Genomic DNA, 26266 nt, shown 5'->3' on the forward strand with positions numbered 1-26266 from the left:
GGGGGCGGGGGGCTGGGGGAAGGGGGGGAGCAGCCCACAGCACCAATCGGATTTATTAATTGATGTATTGAAAAGAAAGATTGATTGACATGTCCTAATGGAAATCACAGCCTCACTTTCCTGCTGCACGCTGCCCTCCCGGCTATCCCTTCATAAAGAAACCCTTGAGGCGAAAGGTAGATTTTCATTTAAAGTGCCCCAGTCCTCAATTTCACAGATTAGATACATTTTAAACACAGACGCACATATTGCAAATTAGAAGCTAATTTAATTATAAATCAAAACTGGGCATAAATCTGCACTCACCACAAAGGATCCATTTAGCAGAATGCAACCACCTCCCCTAACCCTGGAAAACTGCCTCGCAGAAATAACACTACATATACATTGCCAAAGTTATGGATTGTGCACAGTTTAAAGACATCCACGGGAGATATTTTTCCCCACGCTGGGGGAGGGGTAAAGCCCCATGTGTCAGAAATCAGCCGTTCACATGGTGACAATTTCTCTTTTTCCTAGAGAAAGGAATTCTCCGACAAATAAAAGTTTGCATAGATGTAGAAGGTTGTAATTCTGAACTTACAGGCTAGGAGGGAGTCAGAAGAGGCAGATTTTTGAAGTCCAGCAGGTCAGGATCAACAACCACGCTCACACACGCACACGCACGCACACACGCACCCACAGAGCCGGGTTTGTATTGATTGGTGACGTTTGGTTTGCAAACCTCAGAGAGGGGAGGAAGGAGGAAAGTACCGGGGTCCGAGTGAGGAGAAGGAAAGGCAGGCACCCGGGAACAACGCTCCGCGCTCTGAAAACCTCCCTCCCTCTGTCCGTCCCTCCATCCCGGATCCGCTCGTCCTCTCTCCTCTCTGCGTGCCACTCTCCCGCGCCCGCAGAGTTGCTCTCTGACTCCTCATCCCGCAGGAGCTGCCCACATGAGGCAGCCAGGGAAACTGGAGGGATTTGGTGTCGGCTCACAGTTCAGTCCTTCCCCGCCCCCTCCACCTTCCAGCTCCTTTTTATAAGTTAGAATTCTCTATTTCCCCCACCCTTCCTTTAATATCTCTTTCTCTTCCTCCACTACGCTGAGAGACCCCCCCACACTTCTTTCGGCCCCTCCGTTTCCCCGCATACTTCATCCCTCTGTGTCTTCCTCCTCAGAGGCAGTAAACTCCGAGGCCATTAACAGCTGATGTTAAAGAGGCATGAGTCTTCCTGCCACTTTTTTAATTAGGCACCTAACTTGAGCTTTGGCGGCTCGAGGGGAAGGGAAGGAGCGAGCCCGTCTTTGCCAATGGCACAGGAGGAGAGAGAGCTAAATTCGCCCGTTTTCCCAGCTTTCCCACAAAGAGGGGAAGGGGGAAGAAAGTTTCCCCACCGACTTACGACCAGTTTCTCCTGAAGCCCTGCAGACTCGCATCTTCCCCCCCGCCGCCGATTCAAGCACTGCTCCGCAAGCAGGACCCCCCGCGCCCGGCCGGGCAAGCCCCAGCCCTCACCTGCGGCTCTCGCACGGGGCGGAGGGGCCGCGCCAGGTCCTTTGTTGGTGCGTTTCCAGCCTTTGTTTAGCGGTGGAAACGAGCCTGCCTTCCCCGACCCAGCTCCCGGTGCATCCCATCCGACCGGAGAGCCGTCCGTGGCGGAGGGAAGCGGGGGCAGGAGCAGGGCTCATAACAGGGCTTGGGAAGCATTGCCAGAAACGCAACCGCGGCAACTTTCTCTGGGGAGGTGGATTTGTGTGTGTACTGAAATTGTTCGGGCTCAGCTTGGTAGGAAAGGAAAGGAAAGGAAAGGAAAGGAAAGGAAAGGAAAGGAAAGGAAAGGAAAGGAAAGGAAAGGAAAGGAAAGGAAAGGAAAGGAAAGGAAAGGAAAGGAAAGGAAAGGAAAGGAAAGGAAAGGAAAGGAAAGGAAAGGAAAGGAAAGGAAAGGAAAGGAAAGGAAAGGAAAGGAAAGGAAAGGAAAGGAAAGGAAAGGAAAGGAAAGGAAAGGAAAGGAAAGGAAAGGAAAGGAAAGGAAAGGAAAGGAAGGAAGGAAGGAAGGAAGGAAGGAAGGAAGGAAGGAAGGAAGGAAGGAAGGAAGGAAGGAAGGAAGGAAGGAAGGAAGGAAGGAAGGAAGGAAGGAAGGAAGGGAAGTCTCGAGTCATATCCATCACTTTCTAGTGCATGTGTGAAGAAGTCTGCTTCCAACTTCCCCCACCGGCCCTGCGGAGGGAGTGGAGCGAAGCAGTCGCCCCTCTCCCCGGCGGGTCTTTCTGTGCGATCATTTTTGGAGATGTGAATCCCAGGCAGTCATTACCACACTTTGGCCCCTCTCACTGCTGGAATTACCCTTTCCGGGGACTTTAATGGGCAAGCCATAGGGTTTTTCGCTGATCCGCAGCAGTTTTCGCTGCCTCCCCGTTTTTATGGGTGTATTATAGTTAGGGGTTATATAAATGTTTTTGCGTGTGATAACTGTAAATCCTAACATTTGCAAATCGCCCTGAGGCAAACTAACCTTGGACGGGCAGATAGAGGGAGGGAGGATCTCCCACTACTGCTGATTAAAAGGAGACTTTAATAAGCGTCTAATTCACTCATCGGGAGTTTTATGGAGAAATTACAGGACAAAAAAAAAAAAGACATCTCCAGTGTGGGGGGGAGGAGGCAGTAGAGGGGGCTCCCACGCCTCTACCCCACAGGCAGCCTAGGGCAAAGCCAAGAGACAGCTGGGCCTTGCCAGTGGCTCAGTCTCCTATCACGAAAGAGGCAGGGTTCACATCTGGGCCAGTTCGTTTTTGGGTCAGAGGAGCAACACGAAACCCCGTGCCCTCACCCCGCTCCGCTGCTCCGGGGCAAAGAAATGAGCAGGCAAAGACCAGAGGGGCTCTGGGACTGCGGGACAGACAAACGGAGAGATGGGTGGCAGGAGTTTTGTAGTGAGCGGGCGAAGCCGGCCCGGGGAGGCCGCCTCGACGGGAAACAGCTCTGGGGACCCCACTTGCAGCGAGGGCTCCTCCAGCCCGCACTGGGTGCGATGTTCGGGGGCAGGGATGGACCGAGAGCCCAGCTTGGTGCTGGGAGCCGTGTGTCCGCTCCCTGCCTGCCTGCTTAGGGTGGGAAGGGGCAGGCTGGGGCGGGCTGTGCTGAGGCCGCCCCTGTCTCCATATGTCTATGGCCCGGGAAGCTTGGAGACTCGCCCCAGCTCCGGCCGTCCCGGTGCGCTGAGAGGCCGCTTTGTTGCAGAAGTGTCTCTTCACATTGTTGGCTCTCCTCCCCCCCTCCACTCTTTCTTCTTTTTTTTTTTTTTTTAATTCTTTTTTTTTCCCTTTCCTTTTTTTTTCTTTTTTTTTTTTTCCCCTCAATGAGGCTGCAAAAGGTCTTCGGCTTGTCTCGTTTTTGTGGCAAACGCTCTCTTGTAAAGAGGAGAGGTTAAAGTGTCGGTGACTGAATAAAGAGCAGCACACGTGGGCTATTACCATTCAGGGCAAACAAATGCAGAGAAGGGAAAAGCCAGCAGCAGGCAGGGCGAGGGGGGAGCGCAGCCCCCCCGGTACACACACGCACCCGCCCCGCTGGCAGGGCCCGGCCGCCGGCCTCCTTGCGGCCCCGGCGTCCCCCAGACATGCAACCCACCCATGGCTCACAAAAGAGCTAGAGAAAGAGAGAGGGGGAGACATGAGGGGGTCTTAGATGGGAAAAAAAAAGAAAGTAGCTTTAGGGGAAATGTGCTGTGGAGTGTGAAATTGCAGCCCGTGGTGCTCCATATTGTACCAGAAGCTCTCCAAAAACTCATCCTCCAACGTGACCAGAGGTGCTTAGAGGGGGAGAAAGAGGGAGAGAGGAAGAGGGGCTCGGAGACACAGGGGGAGGGGAAGGATGGGGGTCTTTTATTCTTTTCGCGCCCTCTTTCTTATTAACTGTTCGTTTAAAACCTAAACTTTATGTTTATTTGCTAAACTCGGCCACCAAGAGCAATATCGGCTCTTCTGGGCAGAGCGGCGGGGGGACACGAGGAGGAAGAGCTGGACGCTGGCTGCCTCCCCCCGCCCTGCTCGGCCTTGCCTGGCCCTTCGGAAATCTCCCGCAGCTTCGGTCCTGTTTCCATGTCTCCACGCTGCCGCTCGGCACCTCCGCCCTGCCCCATCAGCCGCTCCCCTCCGGAATGATCAGACCACAGCACCCATACAGTGAAGATGTGGATACCCCTTTCATCTGTGTGCTTGTTGGCGAGAGGCAGTGAGAAATCATCTTCTCCTCAGACAATGCACCCAAAAAGTCGTCCAGGAATGTTTTAGCAAAGCGTTCCCTTCCTTGAAGATCTTTCTGACAAACACATGCCGACTCCTTCCCTTAAATGTTCACATCTTCGGGCGGGGGGGGTGTGTTAGCATTTTTTTCCGCTATCTTTTCGCAGATAGAGATTTCACCACTGACTTTCTCAGGGCGAAAGTTAACTTAGTTGACGCAGAAACTATGTGTCAGAAAAATACACCTAGACAGTCAGCATAGATTTATTCTGCGAATTCTTAAATATGGTGCTGAGGATATTAAGGGTTGAGCTAAATCACCTCCAAACTACCAACATTTAGGCTGTAAGCATTTGCGCACTTGACAAGAGGAAGAGGGCAGAAGAACTTCAAGTGCACTTAGCGGCATCTCCATGCTGTAAATCCAAAACTTCTACCTCTGCAGCACACAGTCCTGCATCCTGTGGCCATAGGTCGCATTTAGCTGTTTTCCAGCATAAGTGGCTACAGACAACCCGTAGAAAACAGGGAGCCAACGTGGGCGCAAGCCCTGCTCTGGAGCCAGCTGCGATGGCAGGCACAAGTGCTTGCTCCAGGCCTGAGCCCTCCGAGGGGCTCCCCCCTCCGCCCGACCCCTATTGTTCTGGGCACAGCGCCCTTCCCGAGCCGAGAGAGGAGCAGGGGGAGCAGTTTCCGAGAGCAGCGTCTGTAGAACCGGGCTCCCAGGGACGAGGCGAGGCGGCAAGCTAGGGAAGCCAAGGCGGCTCGGGAGAACTCAAATGACTTCGAAGGGAAGCTGACAGGACCCTCGAGGTTATGTGTATTGGAACCAAGGGTGGGAAACAGGATCAATGGAGAAGATTTCGACTTGATCAGATGGAGAAAGCCGGCTAATGAAGCAGATCGAAAGATGGCTATCATTGTAACTCCCCCAAAAGTTTATTTTTCTTGAAATTTCCGCAGAGAGGCGGCCGTCTCTTTTGAAGTGTAAATGTTTCTAGCTTGGGGGAAGGCGGGGGGGGCGGTGGGAGGAAGGCTGGGTTAGAGAAGAAGGGGGAGATCCTCAGATTCTCTTTGAGAAAAAGAAATAAAAGCAGGAGATAAAAAAAGGAAAAGCAAGGCAAAGCAAAGAAAAGAGATTAGAAAAAAAAAAAAGAAAAGATTAATCTAAAGTGGGAGAGGGAAATAAGCACACAGGGCTCGTGAAGTGGAATAGATGGGAAGCCCTGGAAGTGGAAAGAGGCCCATGGTCTTGGCCTCGCCCAGTCCCTCAGGGCACACGGCAGTGCCCGGGGGCACGCAGACAGCCCGGTATTTTTAATTCTGGTTGGCAGAAATTGTTCAGTGGATTTAAATGTTGACAAAGCAATACTTCTAGGAAGTCAAGTGTGGGAAGGGGCACCAGGTGATATTGTGGTATGTGTGGTGGGGGAAGGGGACAGCAAGTGGAGGGCCTTCCCTTCCCTTCCCTTCCCTTCCCTTCCCTTCCCTTCCCTTCCCTTCCCTTCCCTTCCCTTCCCTTCCCTTCCCTTCCCTTCCCTTCCCTTCCCTTCCCTTCCCTTCCCTTCCCTTCCCTTCCCTTCCCTTCCCTTCCCTTCCCTTCCCTTCCCTTCCCTTCCCTTCCCTTCCCTTCCCTTCCCTTCCCTTCCCTTCCCTCTCCTCAGAAAGCTGTCTTGTTCTACCAGTCTCAGGGCTCCCCGGTTTACTCGGGTTACCTCCCTGAGTGGGATTCAGGCTTCGTGTCGCAGAGTGCTCATTTTTTGTATTTCTCGAGCTTGCTATTCCTGTCTTTCTTCTCAGTGATATGGGAAAATAGTGAAGAAACTAAGGCAAAATACATTATCGGGAAGAGGTTCGGGATTCGCCGGCTGCCCCAGACTACCACCAAGCCGTTATCTCCTCACCGTGCAATGGTCAGCTCCAGAGGACCGGAGCATCTCTGAGCTGAACTCACCAAGTGTTAATGCAGGCTCAGGGAGTTCCCTTCCACCCGGCATTGTCGGGGGCTCCTGCCCGCACCTCTCGCTCTGCCTTCGGCTCGGCTGAGCGCCTGAGCACGGCCCCAGGCGCGTAGGGGCAATCGGGGCTGCCTGGGGCGGAAGGGAGCAAGGGCGGGGGTGACTGCTGGAGGACCAGAAGCGAACTAGACCGGTCGGTGACAGAGAGTTGTGACAGGGCCGTTTCCAGCCACGGGCAGCGCGGGAGGCGTCGAGTGGCGGGAGGGGCTCCGGGCAGCGGCGGTAAGCGGGCTCCCGGCCCCGCCGTGACCAGGAGACTCTGCTGCCGGGGGGACTCGACAGCCACCGTCGTCCCACCGACAGACGCGCACGGGCCGTGCCATGCCGTGCCGTGCCGTGCCGTGCCGTGCCGTGCCGTGCCGTGCCGTGCCGTGCCGCGCCGTGCCGGGGATCCCGGCGGGATCGCGGTGGCCCGGGCCCGCCGCCGGCTCCTCTCCGCTCTGCCAAGCGACCGGAGGGCTCCATCTAGAGGCCGCCGTGGGCAGCGCCGCCGCCCGCACCTGAGCCCGGCCGCCCCTCAGCCGCTGCGCGGGGCGGTCCCGCCGCGGCCGGGCCCGGGCCCGGGCCGGGAACGCTGCTGAGGGACCGGGCGGCTGGGCGAGCTGCAGCCGGCGGGTTAGAGCCACGGGGAGCAGGGCACCCCGGCCCCGCAGCGGGGCAGCCCGCGGGAAGCGGCGGCCACCCTCAGTTTGGCGTGCGGCGGGAGTTCCCCGGGAGAGACGGAGCGGGGCCTCTGCCTTCGCCGGGCGGGCGGCAGCGCAGATCCTGAGCGGGCAGCGCAGAGCCCCCCAGTCCCGTGGAAAGTCCACCCTGTGCAGGAGCTGCTGGCAGGGGCGGGCAGGGCCGCCTCAGCCGCGCCTGTCCGCAGCTCAGCCCCGCAGTCACCGAGGACTCACTTCTATGTAATCCTCGTGGTATAACAAAAAATTTCTTTTCCAAATCATCCCTTTTTTTGCACACAAGGGAAAGAGAGAGAGGAGAGAGAAAGATAAAACATCAGCTGAAGTGCCAAAATGATTTATGAGACAGTGAAAAATATTTCATAAAGATCTCTCAGACATTCTTTACTTAAAGCGGTTAGGGAAAAAAAGGGGCGGGGGGGCTGTTTTGTGACAGATAAGCAGAGGGATGAGGAAGAATGAAGGAAGAAAAGAGAAGGAAGTATATTTCAGGTGATGGTAAACTCTCAAGTCTGAAAATCAAAACTGAGCTCACAGCAATTTCTGTCTTGCCTTTTTGCCCCTGGTTATTACCCTAAGAAGGTATTTCTTACTTGCTCTGTATTTCTCTGCTAGGTCAAAGCCATGTATATTTTTGCAGTAATAAGCTGCTACAATAAGCAGACTTATTTGTAAAATAATTTAAATAATTTAAAAATCCCACTCTAACATAAAAAAAAAAAAAGAAAAAGAAAAAAAAAAGAATTGAGAGAGAGAGAAGAGAGAGAGAGAAGCAGAAGAGATGTGGAAAGTGTGAGGCTGGATTTGCTGTTATTTCCCCAAATGCATGTGAGGGAAAACTTTGCAATGACTGAAACGGGCCTAATCTCTTGGTTTAAAGAGGTGCGAGAAGCTTGCTTGCTTTTTCGTGTATGTCTCGTTCTTTCTTTCTCTCTGTCTGGCTTTTATTTATATTTCTTTATTTTTCTTCTTTATACATACCTCTCTTTCTGTCTCTCTCCTTTTTCTTTTCCTTCTTCTCTCCCCCTCACCTCCTTTCTTTCTTTCTCTCAGACTAAGCCGCACACCACGGAAGCCTTGATGTGTATCGAATCCCCCTCCTGTCCCGCTTTACACCGAGTAAAGTCTCCGGTAAAAAAAGCGGAGCGTGAGAAGGGAGGTGAAACTAGCAAGGCGTGTGTGCTTGTGTTAAATAAGGGAGTTAAGGATCCTGGGCCGCAAGTGACAACAAAGCGGGGCTCCCGTCCGTTCCCGCGGGCCGGGCAGGGGCGCCGCCGCCCCGCACACGCACGGCCCGGGGCGCTCCGGAGCGAGCGGCCGGGGCTCCCCCGCCGCCGGTCCCGCAGGCGAGGGCCCCCCCCGCGCCGAGCGCCGCCGGCCCGGCCCTCCTCTCTCTCCTCTCCCCTCTCCTCTCCTCTCCTGGCCGCGCTCGGCTCGGCGCGCTGGCGAATCAGAGAGTGTCGGAATCTATTGCCTTTGTCTGACAAGTCATCCATCTCCGGGGAGGCGGGCGGGGGGCTGAGGGCGCTGCGGCTTTTAGAGAGACACACACCGGGAGCGGAGGCTCCAGTCTCCGGCCCCGGCTTCTCGCAAGCACTTCCCACCTCGGGCGAAAGTCCGCCGGGCGCCGGATCCGCCGCCCGGCCGAGAGGAGGGGTCGCGCCCGCCCGCCGCTCGCCGCTTTCCCGGGGATTGCTACTCTGCTTTGAACTTAAATGAACTAGCCCCGGACCGCGGGAGGAGGAGGAGGGAGAGCCGCGTCCTCCTGCGCCTTCTGCCGCCTGGCCGCCGGCCGCACCTTGCTCCGGCACCCCCTCCCCGCCGCCGGGGATGCTCTGAGCCCTCCCAGCCATGACACCCACCTGCCCCCCGGCGCCGCCAGTCCCTCGCTCCCACGGACTCTGCTGACTCCCCCAAGGCCGGCGCAGCCCGCCCGCCCCCCGGAAAGTACTTCGCTGCCCGCTCCGCCGGGCCGGGGGCCCAGCGCATCCCGCCGCTCCCCTCCTCTCCTCTCCTCTCCTCGTGTGCTTTTTTTTGTTTTGTTTTGTTTTCCCTTTTTTTTTTTTTTTCATTTTTTTTCTCCCCTAAGTCTTGAAGTCGAGTTTTAGAGGCGACACGGCGGCTTCAGCCGATTTCTTCCCCTTCCTTTGCCTCCCCATGGATATGCACTGCAAAGCAGACCCCTTCTCAGCAATGCACCGTGAGTACTGGAGCCCGGCTCCTTCCGCTGCTGTCTCTTTCTCATCCTTTCATTCTTCCTTCCCCAGCCATCCTTCCTCACCTGATCCTCCTCCAGGTCCACCTTTTCACCCTGGCCGATAGCGGGCTTAGAGAGGCGTTCAGGAGGCAGGACGGAGAGTGCCGGCCCGAGCAGCAGAGCAAGGATGCCGGGCAGCCCCGAGCTGAGGGGAGCAGAGCTCCGTGCCGGCAGCGGGGCGGGGGCCAGGACCCCCAGTCCGAGGGCAGGGGTCTGAGTGCTGCTGTGCCTGCGCTGCGTGCCCCGAGCGAGCTAGGGAAAGCCCCCTCCGAACCAGAGCTATGCTCCGCAAATACACTTTCTCCATCGCCTCTCAGACAACAAGAGTTTATTCTGACTCGTGTCAGCCCCCGGGACGGGCCTTTTCCCTGTCCGTGCCCAGCCGGGCCGGGACTCCCCGCAATGCTCCGCGACTTTAACCCCCTAGATTTCCCCGCGATGCGATGCTGTTTGCTTTGATTTTGGATTTCGGTGGCAGACAGGGAAGACGCCAGTTTCGAATTAATGGCGGGTTAGTCGGTGGCTGTTCTGATAGTCGTTTTCGTTTGGCGAAAGGTTGGACTGCGGGAAAAATAGGGCAATTGTATGGCAGGGAGATGAAGTGGCTTTGGAGGCTCCCAAGAAGTCACGATCCCTCCTGGTGTGAATTTTAGATTTTCTGGTACAGAGGAAAGGGCATTCGTTCTACATTTTCAATTTTAAAAGCCTTTCTTAAGAGGGAGACGAAGGAACGTGAAAAGCCTCTTTTACCAGAGACTGTAACAAGGAATTTCCAGTGATTTTAATTAAACCGCAGGAGAGGCAATAATTCCGAGATTTAAATTGAAGAAGAAAAAATACAAATAGAAAACCGAGATTGAGAGTATGTTGAGTCAGGAAATGAATAATTAAGAGCTATTTGTAACTTTTGACACCGAAACTTTTGAGGACACGCCCTGCCCGCTGCATAAAACACTAATCGAAAAGATAGAAAATGGAAATGCTTGAACTTTAAAAAAAAATCCCGATTTTGCCTTGAGAAGGAAGGTGCAGAAATACAAACCCAAGATTAAATCCCCAAACGCGGATGTAAGTAACTGCCTTTCTGTTTCCTAATAACAGATTTCCAGAATACATTGCTTAAAATGTGAGGTTTGATTTCCAAAGAGCTTTAACAGCACACACTCCGTGCTTTGGACATTATTTTTAGTTTTCAGCGGTGCGATCTGTTTCCAGACGCGATGTCAGTAATTCCAGCTCCAGTACGATCCGAAACATGTCAGCAGACCAAAGAGGCATTTCACTGTCGCTGATTTTTCAAAAACTCCAGGGAGATTCCCGACCGATTTTGGGCTTCCGATTAGGGGGAAAAAAACCCCAAAAGAACACCAAATCTAAACAAAACAATAAGACCCCATCAACATTTGATTCGTTTCCTAAAGTGTATTTCTAGAGCTATAGACCTGGATATTATTAAGCAATTTAAAGAGATGCGGGCACAGGCTCCTGACATACAGACAACACACACGATCGGTACGACAGCGGCACGACTGAGCCTGTGCACATACAGATGCCGGCACGCACATGCAGATAAACACACGTAAATATCTGACTGCTCTGATAGAAAGAATCTTAGAAAACCACGGGGCAGAACAAAACAAACTCGTGTGAAAAATATCCGGACTGCAATAATTTGAATTATTAATTTTTAATCTTTTTGCATCTGTTGCCCTTTAATACTTTGTAATGCGAGTTATAATAGGTGCTTTGAATTATTTATCGTGGAGTTGCCGAAGAAATTGCTATCTTGTAACTTTAGAGGCAACATGTGCAGAAGGGGTTCCGAACAAATGGAGGAATAACACAACAATATGTACCCGCGGGTTTTAGCGGAAGAAGATAAATATCCCCCGTCCCCTCTGAAACCCTAAATATGTTTTTTAAAAGACTAACAAAAGAATGCAAAACATAACTCCGGTTCAGCGGGAAACGACGGGAAAGCCAGCCGGCGCCCCGGCCGATGGGGCTGGGAAGGGATGTGTGAAGGTGTTACTGAAAGGGTGGGGGAGATGGAAAAAACTCTATTTGTACGAAAGGACTTGGATCGATCGCAGGGCAATGAGAGTTTCCACTAAGTTCAGAGCCAATAAGTCAGTGTCAGAAGCAGGAGAGAAAAAAACCACAACGAAAATACAAACAGATCATTTTTCAGCAAACTGCAAAACGAACTAAGATCTCTTGGCGAGGAAAATACAGGAGGTTAGGGCTGTGTGAAAGGAAAGCTTTAATACAGAGTGCACTCCACAGCTATATCAGCTGGATATTCCGCTGCTCAGGTAGCAGCGCCAGCGAAGCTGTGCCGCCTGCGAGCGGGCATCTCCCCATGCCCTGGCAACGGCGAACTGCTCTCGGCTCCAACGTACACGTTTGATTCACGACCATCTGTCTTATTGCGTCCCAAAAGGAGATATTTCCCTTTATCCCCATCACTCCGTTTCTCGTGTCCACTCTTAGCAGGTGCATACTTATTTTTTTCCTCCAAGTTATTTCTAGAAATGAAGAAAGACAGATCGGGGGGGAAAAAGCCATCCTAGCAGTCCTATCTGAGCGAGAGCAGGTTTTTGCCTGAAAAGGGGGGAACAGAAGAAAACGGAGAATTTAAATTCTCCCTGAATTAGATTTGTATGGTGGGGGAAAAAAAACAAACCCAAACCCGAAACAGTACGAATCTGTTCTGTTTGGTTTTTTTTTTTTTCTTGAAATTTTTTTCTGTAAAGATCGAAAGCTAATGAGAGAGAAGGTCTGTCTGTAAAGGAACACCAGCTGTGGGACTCAAAATATTTTTTTCTCTCTCCCTCCCTCCATTTTTTTTCCTTTTCTCTTTTTCTCTGTGAGTCCTTTCAACTCGCATCCCAAAATAACGGGATAGAACTGCTTGCATGGGGGACATGCCGCGGGGTGAGGGAGGGCGGAGTTCGCGAGGAACTGTAATTGACAACATGATAGAAAATCCTGGAAAGAAAATGAGAGAAAAAGCCCAGGAGTAAAGAGAAAGGGAATTGCGGCAGAGTCTGCCCGGAGCCTCTAAGAGGTCGAGCTCTGGAGTTTGGGAGTGCATCTCTGCCCTGCTCTGTTTCCATGTTCGGCCCATCACAATGGCCGTGAGAATCCACGGCATCCCGATCGGGACCGCAGGAGGAGAGCGGCTCGGGGAGGGAGGGCGGCGTGCGGGAAGGTGGAGAACAATCTTCCTCCGTCTCGGAAAAATTCATTCTGCTTTCCCTTTCCATCTTTCCATCATTCCTCCTCTCCTCCCTCTTTCTTTCTTTCTTTCTTTCTTTCTTTCTTTCTTTCTTTCTTTCTTTCTTTCTTTCTTTCTTTCTTTCTTTCTTTCTTTCTTTCTTTCTTTCTTTCTTTCTTTCTTTCTTTCTTTCTTTCTTTCTTTCTTTCTTTCTTTCTTTCTTTCTTTCTTTCTTTCTTTCTTTCTTTCTTTCTTTCTTTCTTTCTTTCTTTCTTTCTTTCTTTCTTTCTTTCTTCTCTCTCTTTCTCTCTCTTTCTCTCTCTCTCTCTCTTTCTTTCTCTCTTTCTTTCTCTCTTTCTCTCATTTTCTCATTCTCCCTGTTTTTAGCTCCTTTCTCTCCTTCTCCCTGTTTATCTTCTCTCACTTCCCCACGTCCTGTTCCCTACACTCGACCCCCCCCCGCCATCACCTCCATCCATCTGTAATGATTGGAGAATTTGCAGTGCGAGTGGTAAAGAATCCACGACTAACGGTGTGTTTCTGGTGTGCGTGGGTTGTTGTGTTTTTTTTTATTTCTCTTTCCCCAGCAGGGCACGGGGGTGTGAACCAGCTCGGGGGGGTGTTTGTGAACGGCAGGCCCCTACCTGACGTGGTGAGACAAAGGATAGTGGAGCTGGCTCACCAGGGGGTGCGACCCTGTGACATTTCCAGGCAGCTGCGGGTCAGCCACGGTTGTGTCAGCAAGATCTTGGGCAGGTAAGGAAAGAGGCAGCTCCTTCCCCTCCCCTGAGACTGTAACGTTGCATCCCTTCCCCGCTCCAGTATGACCTTCCGCCCTTCCCGCGGCACCGGGCTCTCCCCGCCACGACCCCGAGCGGCCCCGGCACCTTCGCACAGTGGGAGCCCGCGGCCGAGCAGGGCCCCCTCCTCCAGCTGGCAAGGACGTGTTTCTCCCCCGCCTCCCCCCTTCCCTCACCGGCGGTGTTTGAAAACTCCTGGGAAGACAAAATAATTCGAGAAGAGTGGGTGAGAGGGCGGGAAAGAGAAGGGACGGGAGAAAGAAAACGAAAGAACGACCAAAAATCCCCAATCCATCAGGAACAAAAAAAGAAAATCCTAACTCACAACAAGCCGTAAGCAGCCTTACCAAATACACGGGTAAATAAACAAACAACGGGGCAAACAAATAAATAAATAAAAGCCCGCGGTAACCGATCATCGCCAAATGAGGTGCGCAATATCCCTAGGGGCTACTCGGGGAGACCCCGGGCCCCGGCCGGCCGCTCGGCTGCGGAGCGGTGTGAGCAGGCGGCAGTGCCCCAGCCGCCCGTGCGAGCGCTACGCGCGCTGCCGTGCCCGGCGAAACCGGCACAGAAACGCTGCGGGCAGCGGAGCTAATGGACAGCGGGGAGCGGGCTGGCGCTGCCCTGTACGAGCATCCGCTTTAGAGGCACCCCGGGGCCGGGATAAACCCTTCTCCTGCATCCGCAGGCCGGCCAGCGCCCCGATTCGGAGCGGCCGGTCGGGAGATCCAGGCGGGGGAGTGCGAGCCCGCCACTGCCCGCTCCCCACGCCCCCTTCCCGGCCGCCCGGCCCGATCCCGCGTTCGGCAGGCTTCACCTCCGGACGGCTGCAGCGGCGAGACGGTTTCTGTTTAATTTCCCGACCCCAGGGCCTAAAAGAAGTGTGTGCGCGTAAAGCGGAGGAAGGGGGAAGCAGCGCCCCTCGCTTCTAGCATACACACACATATACAAAAAAAAAAAAAAAAAAAAAAGGGGAAAAACCAAACCAAAAAAAAAGCCCCCCCAAAAAAACTGAGAGCGAGCTCTAGAGAGACGAAGGGCATTGCCTTAGCCCCAGGTCATGCCGCCTGGCGCCTCGCGGAGCGGCGATATGCAGCGCCCGAGCGGCCACGGCCCGAGGCCGCGCACCCGCGGGCCGAAACCGAGGTGGGGCACGGGGCAGGGGTCCGCGGGGTGCTCTGGGGGCCAGTGGGGCTCTGGGTGCTCGAGGACGGCAGGCCACTGACCATCTTTTGTACAGGTATTACGAGACGGGAAGCATCAAGCCCGGGGTGATCGGAGGCTCCAAACCCAAAGTGGCCACCCCCAAAGTAGTGGATAAAATCGCCGAGTACAAAAGACAAAACCCGACAATGTTCGCCTGGGAGATCCGGGACAGGTTATTGGCCGAGGGCATCTGCGACAACGACACGGTCCCCAGCGTCTCCTCCATAAACAGGTAAGAGCAACCCCGCAGCTCGCGGCCCACTCGCATCTTTACGGCCCCATAAAACCCCTTCCAACAGCGAGGACGGCCTAATCCTTCCTCGGTGAGGGTAGATCCAGCCTTCTCCGGTCCCCTGTCCGCAGCGGGACCCGTGGGCATAGCCCGCCAGTCCCCGGCCCGGTCCAGCGGGCGTTCCCTGGCTTCGCCATGACCTCCGAGCGCAGCTCCGGGCAGCGGGACGGAAAGCAGCTGCTCGTTCCCGCAGCAGCCGCCCCGAGCAGCGGGTGCGCGGATCCGTGCCGGGGCTGGCGGCGGCAGGGCCGCAGCTTGTGCCCGCCGCCCGGCCCGAGGCAGCCGGGGGCTGGGGCAGCGCTGCTGCCAGAGCAGCTGAGCTCCCGCCGAGCAGCCCGGCACTGCCGCAAGGTTTGGGTGCTCTTCAGGCTGGAGGGACGGGCTGCGGAGCCGGGGTTTCCCGTGTCCCTCGAACACCCCTACCGGGATGTAGATGACCTCCAGCCTTGCCAGGGTATTAGAACTCTGAGCCGAAAGGCGGCCGTCATCTTCTGCCAAGCTGGGGTCGCAGCCGCGAGCCGCTGAGCGCGGGAAGGATTCCCTTGCACCCACTCCCCCGGCTCACTCCCCATCGATAGCCTGAGGGAACGGCTAAATTTGCCTGGCGGTTCTTTACCCGGCTGGGGAGCGCTGCTGTCCGCGGTCCCTGTGGCCCCGACTCGGTCTGATCCCTGATCTCGCAGAAGGCTGGGCAGCAGCAGAATCGATTTCGCACTAGCAAACCATTTGCCCCCCTCCGCCTGCCTTATTTTCTCCCCCGGCTACCAGGGTGCAGATTTTGTTGATTTTGTGCTTGGAGGGACTCAGATTTGGTCTCAGGTTTGAGGTGACAAAAATAACTATATGACAGGCAAAAAACCAGGATCGATGCAGGAGAAAAAGGAATAGATGTAATCAAGTACTGACAGATGTCAAAGCACTCAGACTGCTCACATGCCTGCGCGTTCAAACACAACGTACATCAGATCTTCACACTTTGGCAACACAACACTCTTGTGCACACAGTAAAAGTAATTACACCGTTTTAGTGTTATGTATGTACAGATACCCTGACTGTGCCCAGAGAAATACAAACTCTAGAAACAGAGAAATGCAAAGATATTTGCAAAAGGTACATACATAGGCATGAAATACCTCACCAACAGAGTAAAAATACATGGAATTTTGGATGCAATTCCAAATGTATGGGTTTTCCCAGCCAAATAAATATATACAGGGTATGTGTAAATAAACATGCAGGCTTTTGTAGTGTCTACATAGATAAAATGCACAAATCGGTATACTGGCCTTTTTGATATATAACAAATTTAGCCAGATTACAAAAACCAAAACCAAAACCTGGTGTATTTATAGCAAGGGAAGCAAAAAATAAATAGCAAGGAAAACACAGTGGTATTTTTTTGTCTTGCACTTTTCATGGCAGATTTATCAAAATATGTCTAATAACTCAGACTGTGTATTTCCAAATCTGGCATCCTATATAAATGGGTTTTAATATTTTGCAAATGATATGGAATTATCCCAAATCATCTTGAAAACAGCAGGTAGAATTAGCTAGTGGAATGTACCTTGGCTAAGAAAGATTCCCTCAGACACACTGTCTCTGTAATATACTGCTAGGCTACCCTAGGAAATTATCCCTGTGTGTGCCATCTGTATTAAAATGGTTATTAAGTTATGAACAGGGTAACATAATACTGATCGGCTAATTATACACCCTCCTAAAAAACCTCCAGGTCTCTGTTACTCTCTCAGTCAGGTATTGAAATAATAACAGTTTGACATTCAGACACCTTACAAAGGCAGCTGTGGAAGGACAGACAGCTATCCCTGTAAGGAATTGAGCTGGTGGTAGGGAAGTCCAGAGGAATGGCCATAGGCTCTTTGGAGAAACAGCATGTACAGACCCAACATATATTTATATTTCAGCTAGCTTAAGGGATCCCAGCATCCAAAAGTCACTGAAGTCTCTGTCTTATACTTGCTGGACCCAGGGCCTCACGTCTGGGTTGTGTTGTCCCAGGCAGAAAGCTGAGCACCAGATTTGGCTCCTACCATGCTACCAGTCTGCAGCGGGGTTTGGGGAGTTTTGTACCTCAGTTTTGCCACACTGGAAATGAAAACTAATTTTTCTCAGAAGGAGGTGGAAACAGATGCCAGTTAGATTGTGCTTATAAAATACTTTAAGGACAAGTGTTTTGTAGCTGCTAAGTATTATACTAGAGAAGCTCAGCTGTGACCCACCGTGACAATGGTATTTGAGTGTGTAGTCCCCAAGGCTCAAGAGCATTTTAGCTTCATAAAATTCAGTCTTTCCCCATTCCTTTTAAAAATTCAGACCAAACTTCCCACTGCTCACCTTTGTATGAAGCTCCTCAAAACTCACATCTGTGAGGAAGTGAGTCCATAACACAAGTCATAAAATTTGCCAGTCTGTCCTAGACAAGAACATGACAAGAACAGGGGAAAAATTGCAGTGAAATAGGAAATATTGAGTATATTAGCACCCAATCCTAGTGCTGTGGAGAGAAGTGTGAGCTTCATCACTCCAGTGACTTTCATGACTCCAGCTCACAGAACTCACAAAACACAAAGAAGCTCACAATTTAAATATACATTTTTCTCTCCCTCACTGTAAAAATTCACATACAGAATCTGGGCAGTTTCTTTGTAACAGCAAATCCCTTACCTGCAGTAAATTGTCATCTCTCTGATCACCAATCACAAATTGGAGTTAATCTAACACTTAGTCTCTGAGCAGCTTCAGAAAGATGACAATTTTAAAACCTAGCCATCAATAAATATCTGTCTTCTTACTTCTGCGAAATGTGGAATTTCCAATGCAAAATCTGGTTTTACACAGTGTCTAGAACAGTTAGAACTACATCCAGGAGCATTTGACCATCTTAAGGCAAATTAGCAAGGCATTTATGGAAAAAGAAATTACCTATATCCCTAGATAGACTGTGAATACTGTGCTTCAAAATGGAGATGTCCTTGTAGACAGAAAAAAATTACTTTTGGTTATTATAAGACTTTTTGAAAATTTATTAATTACCTTTTATTTTCTTCCTGAGAATTAGTCTAACATTAGTAAAGGTCTTTGGGTGAGAGACACAGAACAACAGTTTCAATTCAGTTTTAAAATTCTCCCTTAAACACTTAAATTTTTTTTACTTTTTTTTTTTTTTTTTTTTAATTCTGTGTGCCTACATTGCAGTGATCTGTCACTACTGCATTGAGAACAGAAGGACTCTTTTGGGACAACATGTTATTTAGTTCTGAGTTGTATCAAAAACTTTTTCATTCCAAACTCACGCAGACAAAGGGTAGATACAAGTTCTAGTGAAAAAAACATGATTTAACTACCCTGTCAAGATTCAGGAAAAAATACTAAAATCTTCTGCTATACAGTAGATTTCTTTTAATTACAGGAAAAAATCTAGGGAGTATATGAGTTTGTAATCAAAGTGCACCAGAAATTACAGGACCGAGATCAGTTATCTCTGCGCCACAGCTTTCTTGTTCCCACTTCATACACTAAGCATTATGCAGTATATACCAATTGTGTATGTGTAGGTATACACATAAACACACATACAAACGTGTATATGTACATGTATATATGTAAACTCACACACATATACACAGTGCATGTAATTGAGAAGTAGGCAAATGACAGAAGTGTTAATTCTTAAGTGTACGCAATTAATGTTTTAAATTGCTTGAGCACCTTGCTTCTTGAGCACTCTGCCAGCCCAAACTTTCCCATCTATCATATGACTATAAACCAGTTCTCTTTGGTCCTTTCAGGTTAGGCTGTTTCAAGTGAATTTAGACACTGCTAAATTTAGATGCTCCTTGTGGCAGTCTCCTAAAAATGAACTTGGAGGCAGATGCTGGTGAGAACTTTTCCTTTGTTTAGCAAATCATATAGTTCACCTAAGAACATAGGTTTCATGAGATGATAATCATCCCAGAGAAATCTGAATTAGACAGTGTACGTTAGTAGGAACAGGAGGGAGCACGTCACGGAATACTTACACAGTACTGTAAGTTATGCAATTGTCGTTTAAGCACTATTTCCTGCTTCTCTTAAATTAATGAAATATCTTGGATTAATGAATGAGGTCCAGAAAGGTAAAGCAAAACAACCTCCCCCTGATTTTCACCTCTATCCCAGTTCTTGGATGGCCAGGTTCAGTACTGGGAACTCCCAGTTAGTTCTTAGTCAACGCACGTCAAAGGTAAAGCATCTCAGAGTTCAGTCAGTCTTCTGGACACACTTTGGACCCTGAGTTCCTGAGATCAGACCTAACTGATACCCCATGGCAGAGAATAGAGTTTAGTGCATGTATTATCTCAGTCAAACTGCTGGATGCTTTTTCAATCTTCTCTTAGGTATTGGATATCCATTAATTTCTAGTGTTAAGCATATGGTTTAGGGAGATGTTTCCATTTTCACGATATAGCAATTGGCTAATGATGCCTAGTTAAAGTCTCCAGTAATGATGTGCTTTTAAAAATACATATGGAAAGACACATACATTGACTTGCGTTATAAGGACCAGTGAAATATACTTGTACATTGAAATATTATTGAGCATATGGCCAATTTCAGTGGCTGCAGACTGGCCTGTAGTTTAGAGCAAAGAATGGCATATTCGAAGATCAGATTGCTCTTACCAGTTCTGACATTATTTTTCTGACTGATCTTGGGCAGGTCACACAGACTCCTTAGAAGGCTGTTTTGCCATCTGTAAAACAAAAATAACAGCTTTTAGTTACTTTTGTAAGACTCAGTATGATCTTTCACTAAAACTCTCCATTGAATACAACACATAACGATAAAAAAGTTAAAAACTGGTGCTAGGTTGTTTTACATCAGCTGAGGCTTTAGCTCATGCAATTGAGGTAAATGTAACATTTCAAGACAATTATCTGCCAAGAAGCAGGCACATTAGGGCAGGAGCTGTGTTGTATGCAGAAGAAATCAGTATTACGCAAACTTTCTGAGCTTTCTGAGTCACCCTCTCTAGCCAGCAGCACTTGAGAAATCCCCAAAGGACATCCCACCAAAGTCACTGTGAATCTCCTTGTTTTTCCTTCTCCCTGAACAAATCTGGAATTCTTTGAAGACAGGTATTGAGTCTAGGGAGAAGCTGTAAGAGTACAGAGTATGTCCAATGGTAGCTTGTTCATAGTGATCAAAAGTAGTGACAACTGCATTGTCTGCAATGAACTTGGGGTGAACTGCCTGAGTTTTAACCTGCAAGCATGTGGGTGGGTGTGTGTGTCACACAAACCTATCACCACTGCTGGTATTTAGTAGGCACAAGTCAGTTTTCTCAATATAGCCACCAAATATTCGACTTGTCAGATACCCTGGGTTTGCCTCTGTCTGACATTGTTTTGGTGCAAGGCAGGGGTGAAGAAAACTTGTCCGACGGTACTCAATGGAGAATACCAGGACTTGTCAACTGGCATTCCTAGCACGCACGGAGGAAACTCGGGATTCTAGCAGGAATCCTCTCTCCCAGCTGATGCTGAGTTTAAGGTTCCTATGCGGTTTCCTGCATCAGGGCACACTCTCAAGGTAGACTTCTCCTGCCAGTTGCTTTCAGCTGAGGAAAGAATGTAATCGGGTCACACAGGGCTTCATTACAGGGAATATACTCCTTTAAATTCAGACTCTTTTCCATCAGACACAAACCTGGTATTATCTTCTTTTTATCATTGCAAATAAAGGACAGGCTCATAAAGCAGAGGTTACAAACAATGTTACTGCAGCTGAAGGAGTAAATGAATGCTCACAGCATTTCTCTTTGTCTTATTCATTGTATCTGGCCATTGGAAGGTTGTATGGGGGGAGTACAATAAGCTAGCTGCATTTTTTCTAATTTTCATATTGCAGAGATATTAGCTCAACAGAGCCAGTCAGCAAGTAGAATTGGTTGTGCCTGGGAAGTTTTGAACTCCCTGTTCTCTGAACCTTGAAGTTCAGAACCGTATCGGCCCCTTTATCACCTAAAAATTCCAGCCCTTCCTTTTTCTATAGATGTACAAAAAGCTTGATTTTTGTTGGAAGTCAAATATTTCCAAGCTTTTGCATCTACTGAATTATTGCTGCATTCTGCCATAGAGGTAGCTGCAGTTCTGTGCTGGGTGAGTGAGTCTCATGGAGCTAAACCTCCCTTACCAGAATCAGTATTATGTGGAAAAAACTCATTTGACTTTGGGAGAAAAGAGGAGAAAATATAAGTGGCTTGGCCAAGAAATGATGAAGGGGTGAGAACAATATAGTGAAGGGCACAGTCCTTCCAACAGGAAAGGAATTATTCACATTTAAACAAAGCACTATAGGCAGGAATGAAGGGAGGCAAATAAGAAAGGAAACATTTAAATGGTAGCAGAAGGTATCCTCTGATAGGGAGGTCCATTAAAATGTGGAATTGCATCCCACAGGAATTCCTGATTTCTTGGAATATATAAAAGTAGGTGGCATTAATAACAAGCAAATATACAATAAGAAATAATCTTGTGTTGGCTAAAGAGACAGATAATGGTCTAGCAGGCCAGCTGGACCTTTTATGATATGACATGATGCATACAAAACAAAGTCGTGTTTTCAGACATATATCAAATATCAGAAAACTCCCATCTCTAACCCCAAAGCCTATTCAAACAAAAGATTTTCATTTTACTTGAATAACAGTATATGACTTCAAAACAGTTGAACAAGACTGATCTTCACTTAGATTCTATTGTCCTTAATTAAGGCATAGTGAAATTCAAATGGAATTCAAGCTCTCCACTGAAAATCAGCAAAATATTTAGACATCACACTTTTGCTGTTGGTCTCTATAAATGGAAAGCTAGAAACTTCTAAAAGCATTTGCCATTGGTCTGACATCCACATAGCTCACTGGGGGTTTAGGAAATCCTATCTGTGTGTAGATGGCTCTAACAGTGATTACTACTCATGAAAGCATCAGAAAGGTTTGAGTTCTTCTCCCAAATGATTATTTTTTAAACTGAGACTAACAGGAATGAGGATTTTTTTCCACTCTAATTCAAATTAACCTATTGGAGCCTACAGCTGCATTGCCATATTTATCAGTCCCAACTGTTTAAAAATGCCAAGGTAGAGCCTAAACTGTGTAATTGGCATAAGAATCACGAGCACTTGTAATACAATGTAGGTTTGTTTTCACTTGTTTTCTCTTTTCTACTCTAAATTTTAAAGAGGATTTGGATATCTGACTCCTATTAAACATCTTTAAAAACATCTTAACAATGCAGTCCTTTGAGTCTTCTGAGAGCTGACAGGTCCCTTTTCAAGCCCCCACAAGCACTGGCAACATACTTTATTAAATGAGAACTGAAATTCTCATGCTACCACTTGACTAGAGGAGCTGGAAAACCCAAAAAACACAGTTAGGCTTGTGATGAAATACTAAACACTATGATACTCAGCACTAGCCTCCAATTTTCTCTATTGCCAGTAACTGAGGGCTGATTTTGCAGCACTTACATGGCTACCTACCCAGCTGATAATCACAAATCTAATCACTTGGTTTCCAAATTCCTCAAGGTGCACTTACAAATATTCATTTCCAATCAATTTACGCCTGCTAATATTTCTCAATGCTTACTTGTGATCATAGAGTCAGAAGAAATGCCAGTGCTTACTATTTCTTTTGCAATAGCATAAAGAGGCTCTGTGCATAGATCACAAACCATCGTCCAAAACAGGCACAGCGTAAATAGGAATTTCTTTCAAGAGGCACTTTTAGAAAATCAGCATATACACATGTCTTGGTTTACACCAGCCCCTTAGCTTCTACTAGGCTCATAACTCAGACAGTCCTCAAGGTTTCAGGGGTCCTGAAACAAACATCTTTGTCTGTCATAGGAAATGAGATATGTGGGAAGGGCTCACTCATCAAGTGCAAGTCTAGGTAAAAAGCAGAGCAAAACTGAAGAGTCCTTTTCTATGGGCTCATATTTGACAAGACGGAGGCTGCACACCAGCCAGGCTGAAAGAGCCTCCCCCCTCTTCCATGATAAGTAGGCATATAAATAAATAAATAAATGGCATCCTAACTGCACTGAGAACTCAATAAAACAATCACATCAAATATGAGGAGGTATAAATCTCATGTCTGCACAGGTAACCCACTCAATTGCTTTTATTATGGCTCAGCCTGACTCCATTTATTACCATCCGTGGCCTGGGTGAAGGATGTTTGCATGGAGGGTGGTCTCCTGGTGAAATCCTATCCCTGGAGCAGTGACAATAAGCCCATACAGAGGTGGATTTTGGTGGGGAGACCAAAGGCAGATCCATCTGTCTGCATGAAAACTAATCAATAACCCTGTAACTAGACCCCTTGTCACTGGGAAATGGACAACACAATAGTTCAATCCTGGAGCCATTGGAGAGGAATAGCTGTGGTTGAGGTATGAAGAATGACAGGATATATGCATGAAATGTTTGAGACATATGGAGAGAATATGTCTGTCCATACAGACATTGAGGAGGAGCGAAGATATAGAAGGAGTGTTGAGGGTACATTAGTATATAGCAGGCAGATTTGAAAGGTTAATTTGTTCAGAGGTGGGCATAAGGAACAAAAAAGCCAAATTATACTGTATTTTTTGTACAGGACATTTATACAGGGAGTGTAAGTGCAAGGCAGATAGGCACCTTTGGGAAAACGTGCCTGTTGGTTGCATACTACATATTGGTATATGGTAGAGGGCACGTGTCTCTGAGCAGGCACGTTGATGGTGACACAAAATGCTGCTCCACAAAAGAAAGCATATTCAGGAGTTCAGTGCAGTCAGGGAAGGATATTCCTTTGTCCTTTGTCTGGCTTGGGATTTATGTGTGTACTAGTTTTGACAGAGAGGAGGAAGAGTGATGTGCCAAAAGCCTGAGCTAACAGACTCTGAGTACCCAGATACACTTCCCAGAAAATGCTATATATGAAACATTTACCCAAACCTCACTGTTAATTCAGGAAGGGAGATTCTGGTGGCTTGTCTCTGCCTCTATGAAAAATAGAAATAGGACATTTCTTGCTTTTGTCATCCCTTAGCTCTGCAGTTCCTGTAGCGTTTCTAAAACCTGCACAGCATACTCTTCCCCAGACTTCTAGCAATTCACTAACACATGCACACATACACAGGTGGGATGGAGTTTGTCTCTAATAATTGTTCATGCCGGGAAGAAAATTTACTATTCTTATGTTTAGCTCCATTTTCAACAGATTCTCCTCCTTTCAAGGTAAGAATTCTTCCCTCTCATATGGGTCCAAGGCATAAGGGTTAAATAGCCATCTCTGCTTGGAAGACAAATTGCTTCAAGATTAGTGGTCAGCTCTGCTCAAAATGCCCATCACTGTATTCATTTGAGAAGGGTGGTACCCATGTTTTGCTACCAGACTGATGTCTGCTTGCTAATTTACACAAGGAAAAGCAGAGACTGCAACCAGACAACTAAGTCACAAAAGAAACCCTCATGTATCTGTCAGACAGGATGCCCTGTACCACCTCTAGTTCCAGGGTAGTTTGCACAGTTCTGGCAACAAAAAGAGCACTCATTTCATTGGTCAGGAAGGAATAATATCACAGCCCTTTGATTCCCAAAATCAATCCTCATTTGTTTCAAGCTGGGCGAAAATACAACAGCAGCATCATTATCCCACTGCTCACTTTCAAGCTCTCACTTTAAAATTTCACTAGATTCCTTGAGCACTAAGATTTGGGCTCTTAAAGGGATTACTGCCTTTCAATATATCCATGTTTCTCTAAAAATACTTTTAAGAACAAGTTTTGGTCATCTGCCTCTACAAAGAATGACTACAGCATGATGTAGCTAGGTAATAGTGCCTGCTGTTAATATTTGCCTAAATTTAGGCCACTTCTTGGTTGTTTAACTGCAGACTTTTGAACTTGAAAAATTAAAAATTTATACATAAATTACACATACAAAAAAATTATATAAATTTATAAAATCGATAAGAATGGAGGGGATGTATAAAAGAAGAGAAAAGGGAGGAATAACATTTCTGAAGAAAAGGATATCATGTTTGCAAACCGTGTGCATGGGGAAGTGTATTTCAGGGATACACTATGTACAAACATGCCAAGGCAGTGCCAGCAGAGGCAGAGTGGAAAATGTGCAATGTCCCAAATTCCTTTTCTCTATGGAACAAAAAGCAAATTTAGAGTTTAAAAGAGACAATATTTGTAGTGCTGATTTTGACGGATGAGCCACAACATGAAGTTTCCAGAACTTAGGAAGAGAACAGAGTTGGGTGGGGTTGGATAAGGAAAGAGCAAGAGATAAGGATGGAGAGAAAGGCTAAAGCAGATTTGAATTGTATACTGTCAAAATCAGACCTGCTGCGGCTTTCCAGAAGGCAGTTTGGGCCACTGTGCCAAAGAAGATGTCGAGTCATTCAGTATTAACATCCAACTCCCTTATGTGGCTTTAACAATTTCAGGCTACACATGTACCTGAGTTTAGGGTCTGTGAGTATGAAGGCAGACAGGATGGGGACAGAGTAAGCGGGTCTGGCTGCCTAGAGATTCTTGTGAGGGGTGGATGCTGGAGAGCAGGGTGGAACTGCATGGATGAGTTTGTACACTTGTACATGAGAAAGCACAAACAAATTTGTAAAAAGATGAGTGCCATGATTCTAAACCCCCTTTGCAGTTTACATGAGTTTTTGTGACCTGCAAATATTTGAAGAAAAATACACCTTTATGGTATACCTATTGCTCTTCATGCCCCACAGAAAAAAATGAGAGAGCTGGTGGCAGAGGGTGACATGAAATGGAAGGGAGTGTGGTCCATTTCAGGTGGATGTGTATACAAGGAATGCCCCTAGCACAGTGAAAGACAAGGGATAAAGTGATCCTGGGGAGCACAGTCTTTTGAAGCATGCATGCATGAGGAGGATGCCAGCCCTGTAAATGAAGCCTTAGCACTGCTCAGAGCACAGTCTTCCAAAATGAAAGCACTTTCTGCACCTCTTGAATATGCTCCAGGATCACTCTGTGCACAGTGAAGTAATTTGAGCATGGAAACCTGGGTGCCTTTGTGCAGATAAACCTTTGAGTCTCTATTGTTCCACTAGACAATCTTCTCTGTAATGGATATTTGGGCGAGACATGCCCTATACCCCACGACATGTGTACAAGGAGGAGCATTGGGCATATCACTAGGGCAACATGTCCAGCTGGGAGTATAGACTTTTAGCAAGCAGGTATTATTGGTCTGTGTAAGAACTAAGAATAGTCTTATCCATGGAAACAACATCACAACTCTGCAGTTACATGCAGAGAGTCACAGCGGTGAGCAAAGGCACAGCAATATGTGGGACTCTGCACGGGATTCTGTGCCACTCTCTGTGCTTCCCAAGGGCCAGAGAGTCTTGTAAATGCACTGATGAGCTATGGCTCTAAGCAGATGCAGGGGAAGTCCTAACAGGGCTCATATCTTTGCCAGCAGTTCTTTTGGACAGATGTGGGGATAAGCTGCTTTGGGAG

General features: G+C 48.4%; 1 protein-coding gene across 4 annotated transcripts in view; it reads left to right on the forward strand.

Moving 5' to 3' along the window:
* The first annotated feature begins 9068 nt into the window (after window positions 1-9068).
* Window positions 9069-26266, forward strand: part of PAX2 (paired box 2) — an 83167-nt gene continuing 65969 nt past the window's right edge. For 2 of the 4 annotated variants that reach the window (XM_066554656.1, XM_066554657.1), the window contains exons 1-3: window positions 9084-9126; window positions 12994-13159; window positions 14447-14644. In XM_066554656.1, the coding sequence (XP_066410753.1) occupies window positions 9084-9126; window positions 12994-13159; window positions 14447-14644 (407 nt within the window). Of the gene's footprint in view, window positions 9127-12990; window positions 13160-14446; window positions 14645-26266 lie in introns of all 4 variants that reach the window. The other 2 variants (XM_066554658.1, XM_066554655.1) reach the window with 2 other exon arrangements.

The sequence above is a fragment of the Molothrus aeneus genome, chromosome 8 (assembly GCF_037042795.1).
Source record: "Molothrus aeneus isolate 106 chromosome 8, BPBGC_Maene_1.0, whole genome shotgun sequence".
Lineage (NCBI taxonomy): Eukaryota > Metazoa > Chordata > Aves > Passeriformes > Icteridae > Molothrus > Molothrus aeneus.